The 14,716-nt window shown below is 36.6% G+C and overlaps 1 protein-coding gene across 1 annotated transcript in view; it reads left to right on the top strand.

The window, feature by feature from the left end:
* The window catches only part of LOC107556197 (receptor tyrosine-protein kinase erbB-4-like), a 103,344-nt gene that overhangs the window by 27,672 nt on the left and 60,956 nt on the right, over positions 1-14,716 (top strand). Inside the window, exons 9-11 of the mRNA XM_016239253.1 lie at positions 2,217-2,307; positions 5,957-6,156; positions 8,863-8,995. Of these exons, the coding sequence (XP_016094739.1) occupies positions 2,217-2,307; positions 5,957-6,156; positions 8,863-8,995 (424 nt within the window). The remainder of the gene's footprint in view (positions 1-2,216; positions 2,308-5,956; positions 6,157-8,862; positions 8,996-14,716) is intronic.

The following is a 14,716-nucleotide window of genomic DNA, read 5'->3' on the forward strand; positions in this document are numbered from 1 at the left end:
ATATTTTAGACATCCATCAATTAGTGATGAAAAAAGATTGCCGTACTGGTGGAAACAACACGAGACCGTGCGACCGAGACTGTCAAGAGCGGCTCAACGGTGTTTAGTGTCCCGCAGCAGCAGCATGCGTGCCGTCAGCGCAGCTGAACAGTTCTGCGTTCAAATGCACACAATAGGCTTAAGCTTGCCGCAAAGCATCGGCAAAAGTAATTACCATAAATGTGTCAGGGGGAAACAGTAAGGAGATATTTTAATTATTTACTAATAAACTAGTGTTTTCTGTGTCGGTGTCGCAAGAATGAAGTTGTTGATCCTGACTCGCCATCAGAGAAGTGCATGTTCACGGATTATGATCATAATGAAAGCGTTTTTGTTTTATTTCATTAAGTAGTCATTTAAATCTTTCTATAGATATATTTATCATGTCTGTGAGGCATGTATTTGCTGAGTTTCAGTTCATTTTTGTGAAGCATGCCTGTTCAAGACGAGACGGCAGAAAGCACATGTTTGATTTCTTTATTTTATAAAAGCACAACGTTTTGTTGATATTGTGAGTGCACACAAATAAAAGTAGACCCTTTACAGTTACGAATTATGTATTACTCTTACCTTTATGAGCAAAAATGATGGTGTATCCACTGAAAAAAATGCAAGTAATTGTGCTGGCGTCTCCATGTCCTGCAAAGCGCGCTTTAGCTTCCACTCTCCGCACAAACTATTGGATACAGCGCACATTTATCTAGGTTTAACGTTTAAACATTGTTATATGCTTGAACAGTTTTATATCTATAGATTTTATTTTAGTCAAGTCGTGATGATTTGAGAAGGCTAAATTGATCAAACATATGCTTACTGTCTGCCGCTGGCCGCTTGGTCATTACTTTAAATGCGTAACGTTAATTGGGCTATGTGAGTACTGCTCATAGCTGAAAATAAAATATGAAAAACAAAATTATTTTACATAAAAACATTAGGCTATAGCTTATATTTATTTAGTACATTTTTAAATTAATGTAAAAACGAAGTAATTTTTTTAAATTGTGTTCAGCATGGTGGGCCGCATTTGAATTTGTGACGGGCCGCGGGGTTGAGAACCACTGCTTTAAATCAGTGTTTCAAGAAACAACAACAACATTTTTTAACAAAAAACAGATAAAGACAAAAAAGTAGCCATTGATAATATCTAAAAATGCATCCAAATCCAAATGTAATCAAATTACAGTGTAAATTATGTGCAATGTCTTAGCTACTAGAGATTGTTACATAGGGCTTATACAGCATCTAGTGGCAACACAATGATATTACAGATAATAAATTGTGCAAAATGTTTATCTTAAGTCAATTTACAAATAATGCATTCAGATTTGTGGAACTCAATGCACTGAATCTCCACAAATTAGTGTTGTTACTATGACAACCAATGTGAATGTGACAAGCAACTGGTGTCTGAAAAGAATATACATATATGTATATTTATAAATATATACATATACTGTGTAAATATATATATAATTAATTAATTGGGGGGGGGGGGGCAATAGGGATTTTGCCTAGGGCATCAAATTGGCTAGAAACGGCCCTGGATATGACCATAAAATCTGAACAGGAATAATATTTATATTAGCCTCTTAACACGATACCACTTTTGCTCAAACACGATCCTCTGAAAGTAATGATTTAATTTGAAGGATATCAAATATCTGTTATTACTGAAAATATACACCATTCAGGCTTTGCATTGTTAAAATAATTGGAGTAATTTATGTTCTCCTTGTCCTTGAAAAAGAAAGTCCTCTTTATCTCTTTCTCAGGGCCTGTTTGTCTTTTCTTGGTGTATGCATGGGATTGTCTTCAATAAATAATTCATTGTTTTAATCCATTATTAAAATGTCTCCATGATCTATAGTTATCAGCTCGTCAGTCTCCATTAAATAAACGGAGATAGATGCAGGATGAGAGAATAAAATATAGTCAGACACTGTATAGTGGTCATATTTCTCAAATAACACATTAATTGTCACCATGTACAGTCAGCACTACTCATCCAGACTCATTATTGACTTTAATACGCCTTTAAAAAGGGAATTACATTTTATTTATCATGCTGCAATGAAAGTAATACATTTCTCTTAATAATTACAATAGGTGGAATCAATTGTGTCTACTATGTTGGCTGATGATTTGACTCACTGAGCATGTCATCTTGTGTTTTCCAGGTTTTCTAAACATTCAATCCTGGCCAGAAAACATGACTGACCTGAGTGTCTTCTCCAATCTGGCAACCATTGGAGGCAGGTCTCTCTACAGGTAAGATTCAGGGCTCACTCTTTGTTGCCAGCTCCAGAACTAATCCCCTCCTTCTCATACTTCCACAGGTCTATTACTGCCTTCAGGTGCACCTGGTAAACTCAAAGTCAGGCATTCATTATTACAATGTAATGAATAAAAGTCGGAGACATAATAGTTTTATTGTGAAAATTATTAATTTCCATCACTTATTTATACATGAGAAGTAACTGTTTGTAAACTATCAAATGTGAGTGGTTCACTTTACACTTGTTGTCTTTCTGTGGTTCTGTAATCAAACCTTTAAAATAATTGAAATGCATAACATTTAAATATTGAAATAAGTAAAATTAAAATAACTTGCAAAATCATCCATTATACTTCATTACAGATTGTTTTACACTCACTGTTTTCTGTGTAGATTATTATCTGTGTATTATAGATCTGTTTTTCTGCAATGTGTCACATTGACACGCTCCTTCCAAAGTCACAATTCTGCAACTCGTGTATCATCTAGAATTCTGAGTTTCTTATTTGTGATTACACCTGGTCATTCACGTTCTTGCAAATCTAATTATGATATTTACAACTCCATATTTCAGCACATATATTCATATTGTATTATATCAGTCCGACCAAGGTCTGCTGCTGTCTAAAGGCCAGTACACACCAAGAACAATAACTATAAATATAACTATAATGATAAATATTAGCACCCACAGCGGACGATAAAGTTGTTTATTATAAGTGCACACTGAAGTTTTGTCATCTGCCACTTTAAATGCTCAATCTCTTTAACATCAGGTGGATTTTGATTGGTTAATGTTTTTTTATTTTCCATCAGATAAAAAATAAAAATGTCCTGAAAATGATTTCAACGATATTGTTCCTCTCTGTCAATTATTAGAACATTATAGTTTAATTTATCATTATAATTATTGTCCTTAGTTTGAACAGGTCTTAAAGGCTATTTATTTGGAAATGTGCTGCAAAAGAGAAATGCATTTTACAATAATTGTGTAACAGGGAACATATAACTTATGTGTTATCAACAGTTTTTCATAAGTTGGTTGGTTTGGGTTCAGCACTAAATTTGTGACAAATTTTGTTCAATTTCTATTCTAATATTAGTATATCTAGTATTTCCTCATTTGCTTCATTCTTCTAGTGAATTGGGTTAAAATGGTGCAGACAGCATGTGCAAATAAACAGCATAATTAATTCTTAGTGAATCCCCTCTTTTGTGTTTTCTAAATAGGCCAAGGCTTTCTTGCCAAGAGTTCAAAGAGTATGAATGAAAAGCTGTATTCACACAGTGCAACACCCATTTGCTTAGAGTTAAAGAGTCAGGAGAGACAGACGAGAGCGGGAGCACAGATCCGCCAGGCTGTTTTAACGTTTGTGGGGTCCTTTATTGAAAGCTCTACTGTACCAATTACCGTCTGCCACATGATGCGCTCTGTGTCTGATGTGTCTGGCACTGGCTTTCTGCCCGAAACACAAAGCGAGAAAGGTAGAGAGAAAGAGGAAAAACAGAAGAGAAGTCTCTAAGACGCAGATCAACGAGATGAGAGCGATGCCAGTGTCTAAGTGCACCTGCACGTTCTGCTGCCACTCTCTGACTCTCCGCTGAAGGCCGTCTCAAAGCCCCTTTGATGTGCTCTTCAGCACGCCTGCCTGTGATTAAAAACACAGTTGTGATTACACCTTGGCATTAACCGATCTCATCCCATCTGAAGTGGGAGATCCTCAGTGACGCTAGATGGGGGACGCAAGCTAAACACTTCCTTTAGAAATGCAACAGCATCTCTCATACTGACAATTCGCTCATGTCTTTTGTTAATGAAGCCATCATTGTAGCTTTCTTTGTGTCAGATCTCATTATTTTGTTTCATTCTTATTTATTCTGATCTTTGTGCTTTTTTTGTCTGTTGTCTCAAAATCTTCAGGCTAAACAAAGTTTGGATTTCTTTGTTGTTTTGAATGTTGAAAACTATGGCTCTAAACATTCATGCACAATCCTCAAGAGTTACATTTTGTAGAGAATCTTTTTTTTTTCTTTATAGACCTAACCTCTAATAAACTTTGACTCTAAATGCTTACAAGCTTCTGAGACCCTTCTACTATAATCTTGTCCCATTCCTTAGTTGAAAAAGCTTCCAGATCACTGATAATCTTTGGTTTTCATGTTGTCACCAAATTCCACCAAATATTTTCAATGAAATTTAAATCTGAAGACTGAACAGGCCACTCAAGGACGTTCTACGACTGATCCCTGAAACAATCTTAAGTAGATTTGGATGTACACGTTGGGATGGCTGTCCTGCTGGAAGCTCTAATGATCATCAAGCTTCAGTCTATGCGCTGAAGGCATCACAATCTTTGACAAAATGGCCTGATACTTCAACTAATCTATGATGTCCTTCATACAGTCAAGATTTCCACTTTCTGTAACAGCAAAGCAACCCCATAATAAGACTAGTCCAGCTTGAGACATACCCTTGATCCATGGGTTCAAAAAGTTCCAGTTTGGTCATGTCACTCAATAAAATATAATTCCAGAACTCCACAGGCCTATCCAAATTGTGTCGTGTTTAAGTTGTGATCTTCTTGGTCAAGAGTTGCATTCAGTGTCCGACATGAAGGCCATGCTTGTCTAGTTTTCTTCACTGGCAGTAAATCGAGGGTTTTTCTCAGTTGCTCTGATCAAACATTTATTTTATTTATTTATTTATTTATTTTTTCAACGCCCTCAAAGGTTTTCTGGTACAGTATATTTTAAACATATTAATAAGGCTGCCAGCTGTGCCCCTAGGAACTTTTAGTATCTTGAAAATCACCTTACAATCTTCTTGTAACCATCGACTTTCTAATGTAATAAAACAATTTGTTCTCTATAGCTTTTGTGAGAGTTCTTTTGGTTGGCCATATTTTCTACTCAACTTTAGCACATGCATGGGCTAAACTTGTACTGTACATGTAACAGCTCTAGCAAATTCAGTTTTGTTATACAGTTTCTAAAGGCTTAATTGTGTTTTAACACAATTTTGTACCCTCCCATACAAATACATTTACTTAAGAACAGGGGGTTGAATAAGGGTTGAATAATTATGACAAAGCTCTATTACAGAAAAATCCTATAACAAAAATTGTTACATTATATACTGACATTATCAAAATTCCACTAATGCATTTTTTTTTTAAATCTGAATCTTCAGAAATGCTTACATTTTCAAATTATTACAGTCAATGGGGGGTTTAATAATTCTAGTTGCAATTGTATAGTATTCGTAATAAAAATAAAGAATTGTGGACTTATCATAAAATTTAGATATGTAGCTCTATTACAGAAAAATCCTATAACAAAAATTGTTACATTATATATTGACATTATCAAAATTCCACTAATGCATTTTTTTTTTTTAATCTGAATCTTCAGAAATGCTTACATTTTCAAATTATTACAGTCAATGGGGGGTTTAATAATTCTAGTTGCAATTGTATAGTATTCGTAATAAAAATAAAGAATTGTGGACTTATCATAAAATTTAGATATGTGATTAAATTGATTAAATACTGTGCATTTAATTAAATTATGACATTTCATAATTAAATGAACCCCTCTTTAAAATGTAAACAGTAACCTCTCCTTTTTTTCTCTTGTGTTCAGTGGCATCTCTCTTCTGGTGCTAAAGCAGCAGTGGATTTCCTCACTGAAGCTGCAGTCTCTGGGTGAGATCAGTGCTGGAAACGTGTACGTCACCAACAACAGTCAACTCTGCTACTACAACACCGTCAACTGGACGCGACTCTTTCGCACCAGCACCCAGAAGGCCCTGATCCGCAACAACCGTGACCCCAAAGAATGCAGTGAGTCCATCACTCTGTTTTATTGTAGCTATCCATCCGGCTTTTAAATAAATTAGTCAAAGCCCAGCATAGCAAGATGTTTGACTTGAGGTCTGGTCAAGAAATGTCTACTAAGTGGGGTGTCTTACATAAAAATATAATTTATGAAAGCAGTTATTCACAACATCTGTGAGAAGATGACTTGAGGCTAGAATAATTTTCAGCCTCCCAGCTGCTGTTTGTCCTGGTTCACCCGAACCACAGTGAGAGTTCACAACATCTCATGCAGAGCTCGCTGACTTTGAGGCAGTAAACTCTGTAAGGTGTAAGGTGCTGGTGCAGCTCCCTCATACCTGTTGTTGTGCCTGGGTCAGTGCACCTCACTGAGCATAGCGGGGGTCGTGAGGGCCCAGGGTTCCTCCGCAGATGGAGGGGGTCAAGAGGTGTCAGATGATCAGAGTCTCACTTTGCTGTGAAAGACAAGTACTGATCCAAGCCACTTACTACGTACTCCCTTTTTACCCTTCAAAATCACCCCGAGATCCAGAACACAGAATTATTTGAAGTTTTTTTTTTGTTAAAGACTTGAAGAAATGTGGAACGATGTTACCATAAGCCTGAAAAAAGACTCCAAATGCTTCAGGTCTAATTACCCATTCTCTGCAAACGTTAAGTCACTTCATAAAGGATCACAGAGAATTAATTGCAGGGTGACCCTGCAACAATTTCTGGCATTTCAGGTGATTTTTTTCTAGGAGAAGCTGTAATCACCACAGGGAATTTACTTTCACCTCTGTCTTTAAAAACTCTCTCTTTTCTCACTGCTGAGTGATGTTTATGACTATCTAAAAAGCTGTTTTTCCCCTTTTTTTTCATTGCACAGGATGTTTAATTTAAAAATGTATGTGAATGTCGAGATGTTTAGTATTTGATTTGTCTACAGTTTAGTCTTTGTTGTTTAGGATGTTTTAAAATGATGGTCAATTTGATTAATTATTAAAAAAGTAAATAAAGCTATTTTAAAACATTTAAAATATATATAATTTAAATAAATATGACTTATATTTGAAGAAAAAAAAAGTGTTGTATTAAAGTTATTTCATTATATTTAAAAATCCCATAATTTGTATTATTTTATATGAATTATCCTACATATTATATTAGCAGTAAAAGTTTAATGAATATAGTGGATGTTGAAATATCTAGTATTTGATTTGTTACCATTTTCTTTAATGTCAGCAGCACTTAAACAGCATAAACTCCATGAATTCTTGCTGTAAAATGCAGCACGATTTGAGTTGATCCAAAGAGCATCCAGAGCTTCAATGGAAGCAAGAACATCTAACATTTTGTTCACATGCTCACAAGTTTGCTTACATTTGACCCTCTCTATACTCTTTGATGATGAAATTCTCATTATTAGTTTCAGAAGTTTGTTGAGGAGGACGTCTGTGAGACATGCTGAAGTTGTGTCAGCAGTATTTTTTTAAAACACTCTCCCAGCTGCTGCAAAATCCAGTGCCTCAGTGGGTGGGCGCCCGGACTATTCTGTCCTCATTTCAAATTGAAATACAGCGGTTCATATGCAAGCATAATACATCCATGACCGGACAAGTAACAGATGGCATGTGCATTGTGTTCAATCACGGTTTTACAAGAATCTTTTCCCTCTATCAACTGGATGTTTCCCAGGGGTGGACTGACGGCACCATTCTGAGACAAATTTGCAATAGATCGAAATGCAGCTACGGACATAAATTTGTTTTTCATTGTGACACCTTGAAACAGTTGGTTTAGAATCAATAAAGAAGAAGAGAAAAAAAAAAAACAATTTCTTGCATAATTTGCGTAATTTAAGCAAACATAAATTCTAAATTTTATTCTAAAATGATATTAGTACTGTATGTCATCTATTGTCATCTGTTTTAAGGAGTAGTCGTGGCCTAATGGTTAGAGAGTCAGACTCGTTACCCAAAGGTTGCGGGTTCGAGTCTCGTACTGGCAGGGATTGTAGGTGGGGGGAGTGAATGTACAGTGCTCTCTCCCACCTTCAATACCATGACTGAGGTGACCTTGAGCAAGGCACCGAACCCCGAACTGCTCCCCAGGCGCCGCAGCAAATATGGCTGTCCACTGCTCTGGGTGTGTGGTCACGGTGTGTGTGTTCACTGCTGTGTGTGCACTTAGAATGGGTTAAATGCAGAGCACTAATTCTGAGTATGGGTCACCATACTTGGCCACATGTCACGCCACATTTGCCATAAATATAAAAATGATTATATTCAAATTACATTCAATTCTGTACACACTGAAATGTTTGGGGTTGGTAGGATTTTAAAAATGTTTTTAATGTTTTAAAATTATTTTTAAAGGCTCTCTATGTTCACCAATACTGCATTTATTTGATCAAAATATGGTTAAAAATTAAAATTTTTTTATTTTAATATATTTTAAAATGCAATTTATATCTATGAATTTTCTGCAGCTAGTAGTCTTGTCTTAAGGGATCCTTTAGAAATCATTTTAATATTCTTAATTAGTATTTGTGTGGAAACTGATACATTTTTGACAATCATTTTTGATGAGTAGAAAGTTCAAACAAATGGCATTAATTGGAAATGATAAATTATATAAATGTAAAATTAGCAATGTATGTAAATGTAGGAGGAAGTTAGTTATTTACTGACATTAACGCTCTTGTATTAATAATCAGCATATTTTTTGCAGTTTTGGATCGAATGATATGTGATCCGCTGTGCTCTGATGCTGGCTGTTGGGGTCCGGGGCCTGACCAGTGCTTTTCCTGTCGGTTCTTTAGCAGGGGACGTACCTGTGTCGAATCCTGCAACCTGCACGAAGGGTAAGTTGTTAAACATCACATTCCCACAGATATAACAAATATAACTCCACAACGCTTTATTTGTGCAGGAGTTTCACTACATAAATCTACAAATCTCAAGTATCACAGGTGCGCCCAAGCTATGTTGTAGGATTATTTGCATACGCTTCACGACATTGTTTATTAATGTTTGCTTGTAGAAAACGTGTATTCCTAAGATTGAACTATAGCTAGCTCTTTTCTCCAGGGATTTCACCAAGATTCATGTCTCCATCCTCTAGACAAACAATAACAAAACAGCAGAGCAGCACATCCCCTGGCTTTGGAAAGCAGGTTGCAATGATGAAACGTAAGCTCGGTTGAGCTGGAAAACAAATAACAGTGTTTGGGTGAGCTAGATGAGATGGGTACATATTCTACCTTATATGACGTCTACACCAAATACAGTGGTGTGTGGAGCACTGTGACAGAATGAAAAACTGAGTAAAGCCTTGGTTTTGTTGTCACAAAGATTTAGGCCAGATAAACAGATACACACACGTACAAGTGTTTCTTCAACCGTGGGCACTTTTGACCCTGTGGACTCTTAAAACTTGCACTAGTTTATTTAATGCGTCTACTAGCAGTGTCCAACAGTCATAATTTCTTGGGGGGAAAAAAATAATTTCCACACAATAAGTGGATTTATAACATAATTCTTCATGACATTAATTTATGCTTTTATAATCTTAATAAATGTTTAAACAATGTAATACTATTTTTATGATGGATTTTCATACCTTATGTTTCATAGACTGGTTCTGTGACAAATATAAAATAATGTAATCTAAACTTTAAAGGTATAGTTCACCTAAAAATAGTATTTCTGTAATCATTTACTCACCTTCATGTCATTCCAAACCTGTATGACTTTCTATTTGAAAAATGTCTCATTGCTTTTTTGTCAATGCAATGAAAGACAATGGGGTCCAGTGTTGTTTTGAACCCCACTAACTTTCATTGAATAGACAAAAGCAGTTGAAACATTCTTCAAAAATATCTTCTTTATTTGAAGAAAAGAAAGTCATACAGGTTTGGAATGACATTAGGGTGAATAAATGACAGAATTTGAACTTTAAATGGTGAGCTATCCCTTTGGAGGCATTTAAACAAGCACAAATACTGTAGATATAAAGTGTTTGACTAAACACACACGAAAGTAGAGTGGGTGGATTATGTAGGGCACAGGAAATTGTAAAGTGTGCCAAAACACTCTAGAAAACATATTTTGGAAGTCTGTGTCTTTTGTTGTTGTCCTTTCTAGTTTCGTGAGCAGCCAGTAATATATTGACAGTTTATTATTCATGTATTGTCTTTGTGATATTTTATGGTACCCGGTGTCTTTATCTCATCATAAATTCCTAAACAACCCAGGATGAAACTAATTATTTTGTTTTCCGAGGTGCTGTAGATTCAAAAATTGATGTTTCGTTCAAAAAGTTGTGTTTTGGATGCTGGTGTGCTGATGTTCCTGACAGGCTACTTAACCAGCTAGCAACTAGCTCAACCAGCAAGGCTTCCATCTTTACCAGAAAATCAACCAGTACCAAACCAGCATGAAAATTCATTTTGGTAGCGATTGTTTGTCTAATTCCACAAAAAAATGGTTTGGCATTGATTAGCTCTTTCTGTTGGTTTACAGAATTGGAATAAGTAAACACTAAAGGTGTTGATCAGTGCAGTGAAGAAGGTAATTTACAGATTGGTTTTGAGTTCCCTCTTTATTTGTTGTGTGCTTATGCACTGCTCGAAGGGAAAGACCAATATCAGCTTTTGATTGATTTGACTGAGCGAAGCAGCAAAATTTATTTTCTCCTTTGCCCAGAGCTAAAACAAGACAATAAACAAGCGGCATCCATTTTCACATTCTAAAACAACAGCATCTACCTGTTTAAATCAGAAGCTTGTCCTCTGTGTGTTTTAACTAGGCCAAACATGGATGGGAGCCTGTATTTTATATGTATGCCATATCCATGTTGGTTGATAGTGAATCAGAACCAGGGATCGTACACCCTGCGATGGTCCCACATGATTCTTTTGCCTTGCAGACTGGCCAGCTCTAGGCCCAAGCTGCTCACCAGGCCCTATGTGGTCGAGAAGCGGGAGGCGGGTTTGGAGAGGTACGGCACGGCCACAGACGCATCACTGTCTCGCACTGTCACGTCTGCCTACTCACCCGTCCCACACGCTTCACCTAACACACATGAAAGTAGAGTGGGTGGATTATGTAGGGCACAGGAAATTGTAAAGTGTGCCAAAACACTCTAGAAAACATATTTTGGAAGTCTGTGTCTTTTGTTGTTGTCCTTTCTTGTTTCGTGAGCAGCCAGTAATATATTGACAGTTTATTATGCATGTATTGTCTTTGTGATATTTTATGGTACCCGGTGTCTTTATCTCATCATAAATTCCTAAACAACCCAGGATGAAACTAATTATTTTGTTTTCCGAGGTGCTGTAGATTCAAAAATTGATGTTTCGTTCAAAAAGTTGTGTTTTGGATGCTGGTGTGCTGATGTTCCTGACAGGCTACTTAACCAGCTAGCAACTAGCTCAACCAGCAAGGCTTCCATCTTTACCAGAAAATCAACCAGTACCAAACCAGCATGAAAATTCATTTTGGTAGCGATTGTTTGTCTAATTCCACAAAAAAATGGTTTGGCATTGATTAGCTCTTTCTGTTGGTTTACAGAATTGGAATAAGTAAACACTAAAGGTGTTGATCAGTGCAGTGAAGAAGGTAATTTACAGATTGGTTTTGAGTTCCCTCTTTATTTGTTGTGTGCTTATGCACTGCTCGAAGGGAAAGACCAATATCAGCTTTTGATTGATTTGACTGAGCGAAGCAGCAAAATTTATTTTCTCCTTTGCCCAGAGCTAAAACAAGACAATAAACAAGCGGCATCCATTTTCACATTCTAAAACAACAGCATCTACCTGTTTAAATCAGAAGCTTGTCCTCTGTGTGTTTTAACTAGGCCAAACATGGATGGGAGCCTGTATTTTATATGTATGCCATATCCATGTTGGTTGATAGTGAATCAGAACCAGGGATCGTACACCCTGCGATGGTCCCACATGATTCTTTTGCCTTGCAGACTGGCCAGCTCTAGGCCCAAGCTGCTCACCAGGCCCTATGTGGTCGAGAAGCGGGAGGCGGGTTTGGAGAGGTACGGCACGGCCACAGACGCATCACTGTCTCGCACTGTCACGTCTGCCTACTCACCCGTCCCACACGCTTCACCCAGTGCCTCAATATCTGTGCTGCTGTTGTGTGTGTGTGTGTGTGTGTGTGTGTGTATGTGTGTATATATCTGTTTTTGCAGAGTGATCTTAGAGTCTGTGTTTTCTCTGTTTCTCCACTGTTTGTCGACCTCTGCGGTCACACTCGCTGTTCACTCAAGATGATTCACTCTGTATTTGGGAACAAACAACCAGAAAAAAAATTAACAGACATACTGTGACATGTTTGAGCTCTATCTGAAAGTTGTTGAAAAAGATTGACAGATTTTGTTGTGCAGTTTTGTGGTTAGTGCTTCATACAGGTAAATAGAGTCCAAATGGCTTTGTGATCCAATCATGAATGCATCACATTTGAAATGAAAATGGCCCTATGAAATTGCTAGAGCGCCGTTTTCTGTGTCAGACAATATTAGGGTGAACATTATAGTTCTAGAGTTTGGAGTCAGTAAATTTTTATACTTTTATACTGAAATGTAAACTTTTATTCACAAAGGATGCATTCAGTTTATCAAAAAAAAATGTGACAGTAAAGACATTTACAATGTGGCAAAAATTTATATTTCAAATAAATGCTATTATCAACTTTCTATTCATACACTAAAGACTGGGGTAATGGATGCTTAAATTCAGCTTTGCCATCAAAGGAATTAACTACATTTTAAAATAAATAAAGTGAAAACAGTTATTTTAAATTGTAATAATATTTCACAATATTACTATTTGTACTCTTTCTTTTTTTCAGTGCAGCCTTGGTGAGCAGATATTTAAAACATACATATAAAAAAAACATTCTGACCCCAAACTTTTAAACAGTAGTGTATCTTTTGTATTTTTCTCGTGAATCACACTTCTTAACCAGGAAACATGTTGTGGACACTGAACATGCAAACATCACGGAGCCTGTGAAGTTAATGTTTACGTAAGGGAAAAAGAAAAGTCATTTAATAATAAGAGGGTCTTCAAAAAGCTTTCCTCACAGTCTATTCAAAATGTGCTGTGCCTTTTAGATAAAGAATAATTAATTGTCATTTAATTTAGCACTCAATGAGGCAACACATCAATAGTAATAAAAAAAAAAACTCGCCTTTGCTATACATATTTTTCTCTCTCGCTGAGTCACCATCCTCCGCTTGTCACAGAATGGATGTCAGCTTCTAAAATGTCACTACCATCTTTAGAGGAGTGATGGGACTGGGAAGCGACTGTGTTTACCCGTATTGAACCATTTTGTGATCATTTGTTTCAGAGGTCCCTGGCTGATTTCCTCACTGTGGTGCTTTGAGGTGTCCCTGAATGTGCTTGATGAATTGTCACCTCGATCGGTGGTGAAGGCTGACTGTTTGCTTTTGGTCAATAATAACTGTGTTTGCCAGCTGTGGCAGCCATTTGAGAAGTGCTGTAAACACCCAGCGGATGTGTTAGATTTCACTGTTGCCTCCCTACGGCCTTGCAGTGCCTCAGGCGCTGAATTCCCTTCAGCTGCACTTTCACAATCTACCCGTCTTGTGTTTGATGGCTCTTCTTTTACTGCCTGTGATTCAGACTTTCCTCATTCAGGTCCTGAAATCTGAAAGTTGTCTTGTCTTTAAAAGGCTAGTAAAAGGCTAGACCGGGCAGAAACAAGGTTTTGGGGCAGTCGTGGCCTAATAGTTAGAGAGTCTAACTTGTAACCCAAAGGTCGCAGGTTTGAGTCTCAGGTCCGGCAGGGAATGTAGGTGGGTAGAGTGAATGACCACTCTCTTCAACCCTTAATACCACGACTGAGGTGAGACCCTTGAGCAAGGTACCAAACCCCCAACTGCTCTCTGGGCGCCACAGCACATTGCTGCCAACTGATCTGGGTGTGTGTTCACAGTGTGTGTGTGTGTGTGTGTGTGTGTGACAATAAGCCTATATTATCAGTCTTTCAGAACAACCAAACTAACAAAACTGTACCATGGTGTTTTGGACATATGAATGTGGTATCATTCAGTACGGTGGGACTATAATAGAGTGCCATGATATTTATACTGTTCAAAAGCTTGGGGTCAGTACATTTTTTTTTAAATACTTTTATTCAGCAAAGACACATTAAATTGATCATAAGTGACAGTAAAGAGGTTCATTGTTACAAAAGAATACAAATCAGTGCTGTCTATATGAATCTAATTCTATTGATTTAATTCTATATAATTCTAATTCTAATTATGCTATTAATCAAATAATCCTGAAAAAATGTATCACAGTTTCCACAAAAATATAAAGTTTTCAAGATTTATGGTAATAAGAAATGTTTCTTAAAAATATATGTTAAAAAAAACCTTACCAACCTAAAACTTTTGAATGGTAGTGTAGACTTCTGAATTATAAGAATAATCTGATCAATTTGATAAAAAATATATTTTTTATATTTTTTCATATTTTTATTTTCAAATTTCTGTCATATTTAATAGTGTCCTTTTCACAAGACTTAGTCACAGA

The sequence above is a fragment of the Sinocyclocheilus grahami genome, unplaced genomic scaffold (genome assembly GCF_001515645.1).
Source record: "Sinocyclocheilus grahami isolate Dianchi unplaced genomic scaffold, SAMN03320097.WGS_v1.1 scaffold558.1, whole genome shotgun sequence".
Taxonomy (NCBI): domain Eukaryota; kingdom Metazoa; phylum Chordata; class Actinopteri; order Cypriniformes; family Cyprinidae; genus Sinocyclocheilus; species Sinocyclocheilus grahami.